The sequence below is a fragment of the Urocitellus parryii genome, chromosome 8, assembly GCF_045843805.1.
Source record: "Urocitellus parryii isolate mUroPar1 chromosome 8, mUroPar1.hap1, whole genome shotgun sequence".
NCBI classification, from domain to species: Eukaryota; Metazoa; Chordata; class Mammalia; order Rodentia; family Sciuridae; genus Urocitellus; species Urocitellus parryii.
Window position 1 is genome coordinate 90,986,556 of NC_135538.1, and position 12,276 is coordinate 90,998,831.

General features: G+C 32.1%; 1 protein-coding gene across 1 annotated transcript in view; it reads left to right on the forward strand.

Moving 5' to 3' along the window:
- Nucleotides 1-12,276, forward strand: part of Eys (EGF-like photoreceptor maintenance factor) — a 1,574,159-nt gene that overhangs the window by 510,164 nt on the left and 1,051,719 nt on the right. Inside the window, 2 exon segments of the mRNA XM_077801488.1 lie at nucleotides 5,849-5,945; nucleotides 6,143-6,250. Coding sequence (XP_077657614.1) covers nucleotides 5,849-5,945; nucleotides 6,143-6,250 — 205 coding nt within the window.

Sequence of the window (12,276 nt, forward strand, 5' to 3'; positions counted from 1 at the left end):
TGGTAGCATACTGGAAATCTAAAAATGTTATCCTTTATTAACTGCCTCAACAAACATCGTGGTCTCTTATGACATGTCAATTCTTGAGAAAGGTTCTAGAGAAATTAAAAATGGCAAAGACATATACTCAAGAAATGTAAAGTTTAAGGGCAAGATATACAAATTAACTAACCTGAAAGTCCAACACAATAAGAGGTTCTGAAATTGTGACAGAAAATTACACAAGGATGATTTGTAGATTAGTGCTCAGCTTTCTTGTTCAGTGTGACAAACTCTGAGTTGTGTAGTTTCTATGATTTAAATGTGTTCCCCAAATTATCTGTGTTAGAAACTGAGTCCCCAGTGTAACAGTACTGAGATATGGTTGGGTTCCAAAGGTTCTACCTTCAAGAGTAGATTAATGTTACTTCCACAGAAATGAATGAGCTATTGCAGGAGTGGGTTTCTGAGGGAGGATTGGATTTAACTTAACATCCTTCCCTCTCTTTTTTTCTTTTGTTTGTTTTTCTCTCTCTTGCCTGCATGTACAAAGTATCCTTTAGTTGTTCTGCCTTCTGATGTAGGTTAATGCAGCAAGAAGGACCTAGTCATATGCAAGTCTTACCAACTTTCAGAACTGTAAGAAATACATCTGTTATTTATACATTACCCAGATTCAGGTATTCTGTTACAGCACCACAAAAAGGCCAAAGGTAGTTCTAGATGATTTCTAAATCATTCTCCAGCAAGAAAAACCGCAACATTGACACGTTGCCCATTTCAATAACATGCTCATTAAGCCCTCTTCCTTTCTCTGTTTTATTCATCACTCCCTTGTAATAATTCCAGGAATTGTCTCTAAAATAGACTACTTGTATGCATATTATTATCTCTGATTCTTTTTTTGAAAGAACCCAAGCTAAGGTATATAGCAAACACCATCCCTTTAGCAGAAATATGGGTCTGATGATGTGATTAGAATATTGGCACTCAGAATTTTTCCTTAGAATTGATGCTGAGAGTAGGGGCTTTCTCTTCTGAGATAATTTTTTGGTTGGTGCAGTCAACTGCCATGTTGCCTGTATGCAGAGATCTGTATGACAATAGCACTATTTGAAAAGAAGGAATTCTAGTGGTTCCTATAACTTTTCTTTTCCTCCCTCCCTCCCTCCCTCCCTTCTTTCTTTCTTTCTTTCTTTCTTTCTTTCTTTCTTTCTTTCTTTCTTTCTTTCTTTCTTTCTTTCTTTCTTTCTTAATCAATTCTGTGAATAGTCAGATATCCCTCCCAGCTAAGCTGCCAATAAATCTATAGCCTGTCTAAAGATAGCATTTCTGTATATCAAAAATAGCCAAAAGAGTAATAGCTACACATACTGTGAATGGAAAAGTGAAATAAGAGAAGATAAATAAATTGGGTTCAAATTCAAGTGTTTGGCAAAAAAAAAAAAAAAAATGTAAACTCCACATGAGGATTAGGGGAATAAAGATGACTTTAGATAAAACATTTGAATGTGTTCTATAGTGCAAGTATGTATGTGTATACAGTTGAATATTTAAAATAATTTTATTTTTGAAATATATTTGTTTTCTAATATTCTTTTATGAATGATAATTTGTTTATTTTGAATTTTATCTCAGTTTGTAAGCAAAAACATTACATTTCTTTTCAAAAATTAGTTACTTTGGTAAATAACAGCATTTACTTAAAATATTTTAAGTAAAACAACAAACTTAAAATAAACTGATTTGTTAACAAAGAATTCAGAGTTTTTGTTTTTATAAAATATTAAAATCTGGCTAAATTAGATTTTTAATTAATAATAAATAATATTTTTGAAAATAATTTTAGCATCCTTAGTTTTACTTTTAAATATGTGATATTTAACCACCTTATTGAAATACTAATCATGATATACTCTTGTGTAAGGATTCTGGCTATGGAAAAACACAAGGTAGGGTTCCTCTGGTGAGCAAACTACCAAGGGGTAACAGGAACCCCGTTTTCAGGACTTGGATTATTCTGAAGTTTCTCTCAGCAATTAGTAAGATAACTAATACATGTGCAATGCCTAGCTGCTATGGTAATGTCCTTTGTGAGGAGGCTCTGTACTAGATAGAGTCTTATCAACCTTGACCTTGATTTCAGATACTCAGCTTTTGGGAATAAAGGAACGCTCTTGTTAGACAACTACAGTGTTTCACTGAGCCCAAATCTGTCCACATAACAGTAACTTTATACAATGAACTTTCTTGAGATCTACACAAAGCTCCTAACATTACAGACTGCAACTTAGTATGTAACTGAGAAATAGGCTGCATAATGTTGCTAAGTCTATAACCTGAGTAGTAGTAACAGTAAACAATAGGTACTAATGATGTCAGTGACCTAAAGTGAAATAAATAAAGCTAGCAGCTCAGGAGAGCAGCTTTTGCTGTGCCTCTGCACCTTGCTTCTGTCTGCTTTTGCTTTTCTTACACTCTTGTTTTCTCCATTTATTTTCATTTTAAATTACTCCAACTTGTATCACTTGTAAAGTGAGAATACTTAAAACTGTAGTCCACAATGATAAAATTCTTATTTACAACCTTTAATGAAAATCTCCCTTGTTAATGTACTTCTTCAATACCATCTCTTCTACATAATCCAATGCAAAAGCATGATTTTTTAGAAAGACTATATTAAATAGTTTCTTATATGATATGTGTAATCTGAATTGATGTAGATCCTAGATTTTACTAGCAACCTTACTAATTTCCCATGTTTTGAAGGAGTTGGAAAGTATAAAAACATTGTTATTGCTGTTGTTATCTTGGTATTGGGCTACATGTATTACCCTTTTTGATGTTTTATTTTGAGATAGGGTCTCAGTAAATTTCAGAGGCTGGCCTTGAACTTGTGATCCTCAGCCTCTACGTCACTGAGATTACAGGTGTGTGCGCCACCATACCAGATAAAATAGTATTATGTATTAACCATTCATTTTCATTTGCTATAGAGAAACACAGGCAAGATATTAAAGACTAAAAAAATGAAGAAAATACTCATTTGCTCCTCGGAGAATGCCTTTCTTTTTGTAAACAACAAGAACCTTACTATAGTTGGGAGGTAGTTGTGCATGCCTGTAATTCTAGTGGCACCAGAGGCTGAGACAGGAGGATCCAGATTTCAAAACCAGCCTCAGCAATAGCAAATTACTAAGCAACTCAGTGAGACCTGTCTCTAAATAAAGTACAAAATGTGACTGGGGATGTAGTTCAGTGGTCCAGTGGCCCTGAGTTCAATCCCCTCCACACACACCAAAAAAATAATTCACTGTACTTTCTATTTGGAGAGCCTTTTTTCTATAACTGCATATATTCAAAACAAGTACTCTTCTCACAAGCAAATTTAAACTTTAATACTATGGACTATTAAATGTTTAGTTTGAGACTAGGTATGTACAAATCTCATGTCTTTGAAGTCCCTAAAAAGTTAGCTTCCTTAGTAAAACTTTGGCTCATTTTGAATGCTGTCCATATTGACCTTATGTTTTCTCCAAATATCTACTGCATTTCAGCAATCTCATTTTCTCCAGCCCATTGACATGTTACAAAACTCTATCTAACAAAACTCTAACTAAGAAATGTCAAGCTTAATGAATAAGGCAAAATCATGGAAAACAGGTTATCCTGTGAGCTCTTCTTGACTCAGGTTCTGAGTGTTCTGATTCATCAGCTTTATTGAGATCTAAAGGATCACTGGTATTTCTTAGTCAGCCAGTGCCTCTGAGCTCCAGTGCCAAAACAAACAAACAAGCAAACAATCAAACAAAAACCATAACAACTAATCTTCTGAAAAGAGGGATGCTAAAATGCATCCAACTTTCTAAATATTATACTTGTAAAAAAAATTCTAACTAATATTTAAAGACTTGAACACCCTCAGAAAATATGAGGACTTTATATCTCCTATGACATTTACAACTTAGTTATAAAAAACAGGAATGGTGAGTGCAGAATGGTGAAGTTGTATCAATAATAACTTGCTCACCTAAAAGAGGAGAACCATGTTAATTAGGAAAATTTCATGTCAATTTTATTTTTACCCTAAAGATATAAAATCTAGCACATTAATCATAAGCCCATAACTTCAGAAGTTAACATAAAGGCTCTGTAAGTGAAGAAAAGTTGTCCTGAAGGCTATGTAGTCCCATAAGTATTCTAGCTTTTCTATAATCAGTTTTTCTTGAAGCATCTTCATTCAACCTTTCTACTTTTAACCTTCATCTTCTTTACAGTTCAAGTAAATTTCCTTTAGATACCATTGAGTTGCTTCTTGTATTTTATTTAATCTCTCTTTACCTTTTTGTTAGTGTTTATAAATTATATTTAATGTGATTATTGATATGTGTAGCTTTAAGTTAGCCATCTTGCCATTTGTGTTCTATTTGCTGTATCTGTACTGAATTTCTTTTACTCCTTTTGTTTTCTTTTGATTAATTAATTGTTAATTTTCCATATTATCTCCTCTGTAAAGAGTCAGCCAGATTTTACAAGATGTCATACCATCCTCCCTGACCAACTCCAATGAGAGAAAGGTTTGGAGTTTTATCTGATGATATACACCACAGAGGAAGAGAGTGACCATGACTTGTGATGTGTTTGTAAAAAGAGAAAGCAGGTCTAGTCCATGTCCCATCAGGAGAATCTGAGAAAATAGTGAAGGCAATTTTCAGCAGTAGATGCTGATGCTGTTGTGTCAGGATATAGAGGGAGTGATCAAGGAAGTTGTGCTGTATCATCCACACACCAACCTTACTGATGATCTAAAGCTTTGAACATGGAGAGGTAGTTGTGATGGAAACAGAAGCTATATGAGAAGAAATAAGAACGAGAGCTATGAGAGGAAAGCAGTCACTCACTGGTAACTAGACCACACTACGTTCTCCTTCAGATACATCTCAGTTTAAACTCTAGTCTATGTGTATGAGAGCAATAGTTTCCTGAAAGTAACTTGAGTGACCCTATGTTTCTCAAACTAAATGAACCCCAATGAATATTGACATTTATGTTACCACAATTATTCAGTCCTAGTTTTATCAATGGAAAAGCAAGAGAAAGGAAAATCATTTTGTTTACTATATTTTTAAAATAACTATAGAAAAAGTACTAAAAAGCATTAGACTAAGTATACATTTTGTTCCTAAATGACCATGGAAATAATTGTTTAAATGGTCATTATGAATAATAAAATATTTAATTATAGTTTTAAAAGGGATGAGTTATGGACATTTTTTCAGATATGGATATATTGCTATCATTATAATTGCCTCTCTTATTGGTCTACATAACTTTCTTTCACTTTTATTTTTTAATATAACTGGCAAGTGTTTAAATGGATGACTGATTATGCAGCTATGAATCACAATAATTTGTTTTCTTTGAATCACTTGGATGTTAAAGGCAATTAAATAATTTGCCACATCTGCTAACTGTCTTGAATAAATTTGATCATTGAAGCTCAATTTTACATGAAGATTGGTCATCAAATTAATTCATTTGCTTTCCAGATCATTTCAGTTCTTCTTGTTCAAACATTTAAATACCTTATAAAACAATAGCAACATTTGCCACGACTGTACATTTCCAGGAGATTAAGTAGAGCACCTTCTTTTGATTCTTCTGTTTGATCTCATTAATATAGACAGTGGTGTAATTTTATTCATATACTATTTTGATAGTTGTATAAGAAGTCTGAAATAAAGTTGTTTCTTCTACTTCTTTTAAATTTCCATCAGAACATGTTGCCTGGATTCCTGTTCACAGATTCTGAAGCTTTACATTCTATTGCAACAATTGCTCATCCACACCCACTTCATCTCTCCTTTAGGATTTGAAGGTGAACAGTGTGAAATTGATAAGAATGAGTGTCTTTCTCTTCCCTGCCAGAATTATGGTGACTGTGAAGATGAGATCAACAATTTCAGGTAGAGAAAAACAAACAAAAACCTAGATGTCTATTTAGGTGTATGAATATATCAGGATAAATGTTTAGAATTTCAACTAACAAATTAAGCAACATATGTGACTACTAAAAAGTAGCTATGCTACAATCAGTTGAAGTTTTCAATTCTTTATATTTATATTAATACAGTTACAACTCTTTTTTTGTGTTGTTTTAAAGATGTGTTTGCAGACCCGGGTTTTCTGGACCTCTATGTGAAACAGAAATTAATGAGTGCTCCTCTAAGCCTTGCAAAAATAATGGAACATGTGTGGATCTTGAAAACAGGTTAGAAACTACTTTTCATTAAATCAATGATTGCATGTGTGCAATTTAACAAATAATAAAGTGAGTGCACATATACCCATTATGCAATTTAAGAAGCTGAACTTTACTGATACATTTGTGCTTATCCCTAAGTACAACCTCCTCCATCCTACCCAACTAATTATATTGAGTAACCTGAATTTATGTTTATCATTTTCCCTGTAATTTATTGTGCTAATTATTTGTCTGTAATCTTTTAAATTTGCTCTTTAATGTACATATTCACATATGTGAAATAATTTTCTCCAGTCTATGAAAAATATTTTTCAATGAACAGTTATCTTTAATGTCTGTTGCTCATTTTCAAATTTTATAGAATATTTCATGTATGCCAGCAATGTTTTATCATTCTGCTGGTCATAAATAATTGGATTATTTATTTTTGTCTTATCAATGATTAGAATAATTAGATTATATATAAGGTTTTCAACTATTTCTCCAAATGTACCAGCCATAGAGTTATTCTAAGTTACATCAATTGAAACAGAATCATTGAATCTTGGTGTTGACATTTCTACCTCTGGTAATTATGTTTATTATTTCTATATAATTTTGAAAATGGAATATTAACACTCTCTACAACATTGAATAATCTAGTCATTAGCATTGTCTGAATGTTTCAGTTGGTATCTTGGACCACATCACACATTCTCACTCATGACTGGAGTTAAAGAGGTTATCTTATGCAAGTAGAGAGTAGAAGAGTGGCCATTAGAAGATGGGAAAGGCAGGAGGGAAGAAGGATATAAGTTAGATGACAGGAGAATTAGTTCAAGTATTCTGTAGTACAATAAGAGAATACATTCCACAACAAATATCTGTATGTTTCCAAATACCTAAAAAATCCAAAGATTCCTAACATATAGAAATGAAAATATTTGAGAAAACAGAAATTCTAATTACCCTGACTTAATTATTACATGTTGTATATGTGTGCTGAGTTATTATAGTGTACCCCAGAAATATGTATGAATACTATTTGTTAGTTTAAAAGTTTTAGAAGGACTCCAATACAATTAAAACAAGCAAAATAAACTATGCATCTCATTGCACATTCAGTATTCTCTTAGATTAATATTAAATTTGATGGGTTTTGCCATATACAAATTTTCAAATTACTATATTTCTTATATTTTATATATTAAGATATGTCTATATTCATTAAAAATTAAAATATGCAAGCCATAATATTTACAGCATGTCTTAAGCATGGAAAGCCTAAACAAAAAAGTTTAAAATATTATTTGAAGGATTTATTTACATTTAAGTTCAAAAAATTTAACCTAAGAATATCTATTTGCAAAGATAGATTATTTGAAATCTAAAACATACTTATTAATATAAAGTACTGTGAATGAGAAATGCAGAGAAGAGTAGTAGAATAGTATCATAAAGGAAAAATATAAAATGCTTTAAGATTTATTATGAATTTCAAAATTTGAACTACTTTAACAAAAGCTAAAATTTCTTATCAGAAAGTTTCATGAGTGAGCTGGTAGGGGTGGTGCATGCCTGTAATCCCAGCAGCTTGGGAGGTTGAGGTAGAAGGATTGTGAGTTCAAAGTGAGTCTCAGCAAAAGCAAGGCGCTAAGCAACTCAGTGAGACCCTGTCTCTAAATAAAATACAAAATAGGGCTGGGGATGTGGCTTCCTGGTCCAGTGCTTCTGAGTTCAATCCCTGGTACCAAAAAAATAAATAAATAAATTGAAAAAAGGAAAGCTTCATGAGTGATATTCTATAGTTTTTTTTTTTTATATTTTATAGTATTTAGTAAAATTATATATTAAAATAAACATAGATTAAATTTATGGCAAACAGATTTTTAAATAAAAATTCTTTTTAAAAAATCTATGCTACATCTTGTCTCTTGTAACATTTAATCTGTATATGATTATATTTTTAATAACTCAGCTTTCTAGAAATATAAGAAAAATTCTTCTAGTTATTAATTTTTCAAATAATATAAAAGAATGATGTACATAAAATGTAAACATAAGCTAATTTTAGGACTTAAAAATCCAAGTGATTATCTTCTATTTTGCTCTATGTAATCTTTTATTGTGGCAATATCACTTCAGGTAAGTCATATTTACTCTTCCTTATCTCTACCTTATGCATTGGATTTTCCTCAATATTCATCTGTTCAAATGCATCTCAGTAACTAGAAAAGTATTTTGAAAAGATATCTGAAAGCATACAAAAGTATGTTTGAAAAAACATGTTTATCCAATTAAAAATAAAATAAAGATTTCCCATACTTTGACATTAGGTTTAAGTTTGATTCTCCTAAAATTTTTGAAGCAAAAGTCATGCATTTGAGTTAGAATTTTAATTTCATCAAAATAAATATTTCATCATCTCAATTGTTTTCTTGGAATGTAGGATGTTTTATATATGTGTATTTAAGTTGTTAAAATTGTGCTTCTAAAAAGAAAAAAAATGTTTTAGGAACCTATAATGTAAAATGAAATAATTATTACCAATTTGAATCACTTAAGACATTAACAAAAATGAAGATTCACTTTCATTTTTCCTTTAGCCTCAAATGGTATGTGACGCATAAAGGGAGCCTCAGCAGGTATTAATGAAAGCAAAACTATGCCAAAGCTGGATGGATTGTCCATGTTAGCCAGTAGGAGAGATTTGGTGAGAAGCCATCAGACAAACTCTATGCACTTTTATTCATTATTATTTTAAAGGGCCAGGTTAACAGGCATGGTACAATGCTGCAAATGTTCAGTCTTGTGTTTGCCTCCCTTATTACCAAAGAGTAGAAAGAGAGCAGATCATAAAAGAAGGGGGAAGGAGACAGGAAACCTGTATTTTACTTCTTCTGGGAAAGACTAGACCCAGAAATTCAAGGTAAAATTCTGTTCTGCAGTAAATATTTCCTTCTCAAAATATATGCCCTCACATTGTATATCATGGTGGGAGATGAGTATAGAGTCAGTTAAATATTTCCTGTAAACTATGTGTTTTATTGGGATTGCTGCCAATAATGGGTCTGTGGATTTTTGTTTTTTAACCTTTATAAAATTTTAGACAATATTCAGAAATCTTTAAAATTGACCCTAGACTCCTGGGAGTATTTGGAACCACTAATAAAAGAGCAGGCATACTCCACACTTCAGTTGAACAATCATCTGTACATTATCAATCTTTAATTATGTTTGGAACTTACTTTTTTGAAAAATGAAGTGCATTTATGCAATGCTAAAGAGTTTCAGACTGAAAAAAGTGGTTTAGAAAATAGGAGAGATTAGTAATGGTCTTGACCAAAACTGAAAAGACAAAATAACATACTGAAGTTGAAGTGATGCATTCTTCGATAAAATGATTATTATGATTCATAAACATAAAAAATCCTGACAACTAAGGTTTGTAAATTTGCAGTGTGTGTGTGTGTGTGTGTGTGTGTGTGTGTGTGTGTATGTGTGCACATGCATGTGTTCACTCTAAAATCAACTTTAAAAACAAAAGCCAAGCTGGGTGCAGTGGTACACACCTGTAATCTCAGTGTCTCCTGGGCCTTAGGAAGAAGTATTGTGAATTCACAGCCAGCCTCAGCAGCCCAGAGAGGCCTTAAGTGACTTAGCGGGACCCTGTCTCAAAATTAAATATAGAAAATGTTGGAAATGTGGCTCAGAGGTTAAGCAACTCTGGGTTCAATTTGCCATACAAAATAAATGAATAAATAAAACAGAAGCAAAAATTAAAGCATAATTTTCAGAATGGCTCATTTTTACATTAATTTAGGTATATTAGAAGAAAGGATATGTAGGCAAATAATAACATTTAGTAAAAACTATAAACATAACCAAAAGATTATGAATATGAAGGAAATTCGAATTGAAAAGTGAATGAAAGAGAATTCTGGGCAGCTGAGAGAATATAAATCTCTTTATACATACTTTAAAAAACTATTCAGATAAAACTAAAACTAAACTATTATATATTTCAGCATATGTAGCTATATGTATCCATACATATGAAAATACACATATCAAATATCTTTGTTTCTAAATAATATTACTCACTTAAATAAGCCAGGAATTCCTTATCAAATGGCTCATCTAGAATTAGGACCAGGAATGTATTAAAACAAACCTGGAATATCTTATGTTAGAAAGAGTGGTCACAGAATGATGGAAATGTGTCAAAAGGAAAGAGAAACCACTTAATGAGGATACCAATATTCATATCCCAAACAAATTCATCATGAAATAAATTATGGTAGTTATATATTTGATGCAGTGAAAGAATGGAAATCTGTGAGTCTATATAGATATGCCTACGCTGATTTAATGTGTGAATACAAGAAAAGGAAAAAACGGTTCCAAGAGTAAAATGTCAAGTAACAAAAGAAGAACAAATGATGGGCTAGAAAAACATCATTTGGCAAAAGCATAGAGGTCATTGACTCAGTTAAGAAAGATGAAAGGAGAGCAGCTCCTGTTTTTAAGTTGATTCATAGCTGCAGTTTTATGGTATTCATAAGCCCCAGAGAAACATTTCAGAATCCACAGAAAAGTAAACAGGATACAAAAAGTCAAGGGATTTTATTATTTTCTTATTTTTCAAAATGAAAGGGGGGAATTTTGTAAGTGAACAAAATATTTTGATAAAACAAGTCATGATCATCATAAGTCTATCATTGAGGTGCTGGGACTGGGGCTCAGTGGTAGCACACTTGCCTGGCTTTTGGGAGGCACTTTTTGATTCTCAGCACCACATATATATCAATAAATAAAATAAAGGTCTATCAATAATCAATTTTTAAAAAAAAATAAGTCTATCGTTGAGAAAATATATATTCCTATTTTTTTTCCTAATATTCAGTATTCTACAATAGAGAGAGTAGATTTCAGAACTTCTGGAGATGTAGAATTATCATAAGTTTATACAGGGGATACAGACATTAAGATAAAAACCATTGTTTTATAGTAATGTAACATTTTTTAATTTATCAATATACAAAACAAATCATTTTCTGAGATGCCTTTCACTTGTTACTGCTGAGACTTCTATGCATAATTCTTATCCACTCTGAGATTCACTAGAAACATCCTAATTCACTGATAACACACACCAGCAATCAAATCCTAACAAGCATACTTTCAGCTTAGTAAGCCATTTAATAGATTCATTAAATCATCTCACACTAGATAGTGATATATTAGCAAGAAAGAGAAGACTTTTCATTGTTTGAACATAAATTCAAGGATTCATAGTATTTGAATTAGTGATTACATCCATTCCTTAACTACATAGAGATCTTGAGAAATATGGTTCTCTTTTACATCTACATGACACTGCACATGCAATTTTGCCTTCTGTCCACCTGATACAAAGAACCCACTGTCTTTATGATTCATCTTTTTTGATACCTTCAGTAGCAGTTAGCTATGCTTTTTTCAAGCTTCAAACCTGTCTCCAGTGACATTTGCTTTCTGCAATGTGTATGTGTGTATATTTCTAATCTTATAACACTTTCAAAAGCAAGCAAATATCTGCAAGGTAGCACAAATCTGTAGACCCACCTGTTTAAAATTTTAAGGCAGGAAGATTATTTGAGCCCAGGAGTTCAGTACCAGCCTGGGCAACATAGTAAGACCCTGTTAAAAAAAAATCCATTTAAAAGCAATCCAAGCTTTACTCGCACTTGAATTTGGGTGCATGACAAATGTCTGACAATCAATTAATGTGTATCAAATGAGTAAAAGAGGAGCATGGGAATAGTAGAATGCTGGTGGTTATAAAATGATGTTAGAGTTTCCTCTGAAAATCAGAATAAAATCTGGCTCAAAAGCATTATGGGGAAACTCAGTAAAACCTCTTTATCTAGACTTCTAAAACAGAAGCAAACTGTGTTTCAGCAGCTTTTTCACTGATGTGATCAAAAGAACTGGTAAGAACTTGAAGAGAAAAATTTATTTGGGGCTCATGGTTTTCAGGGGTCTCAGTCCAGAGACAGCCAACTCCATTG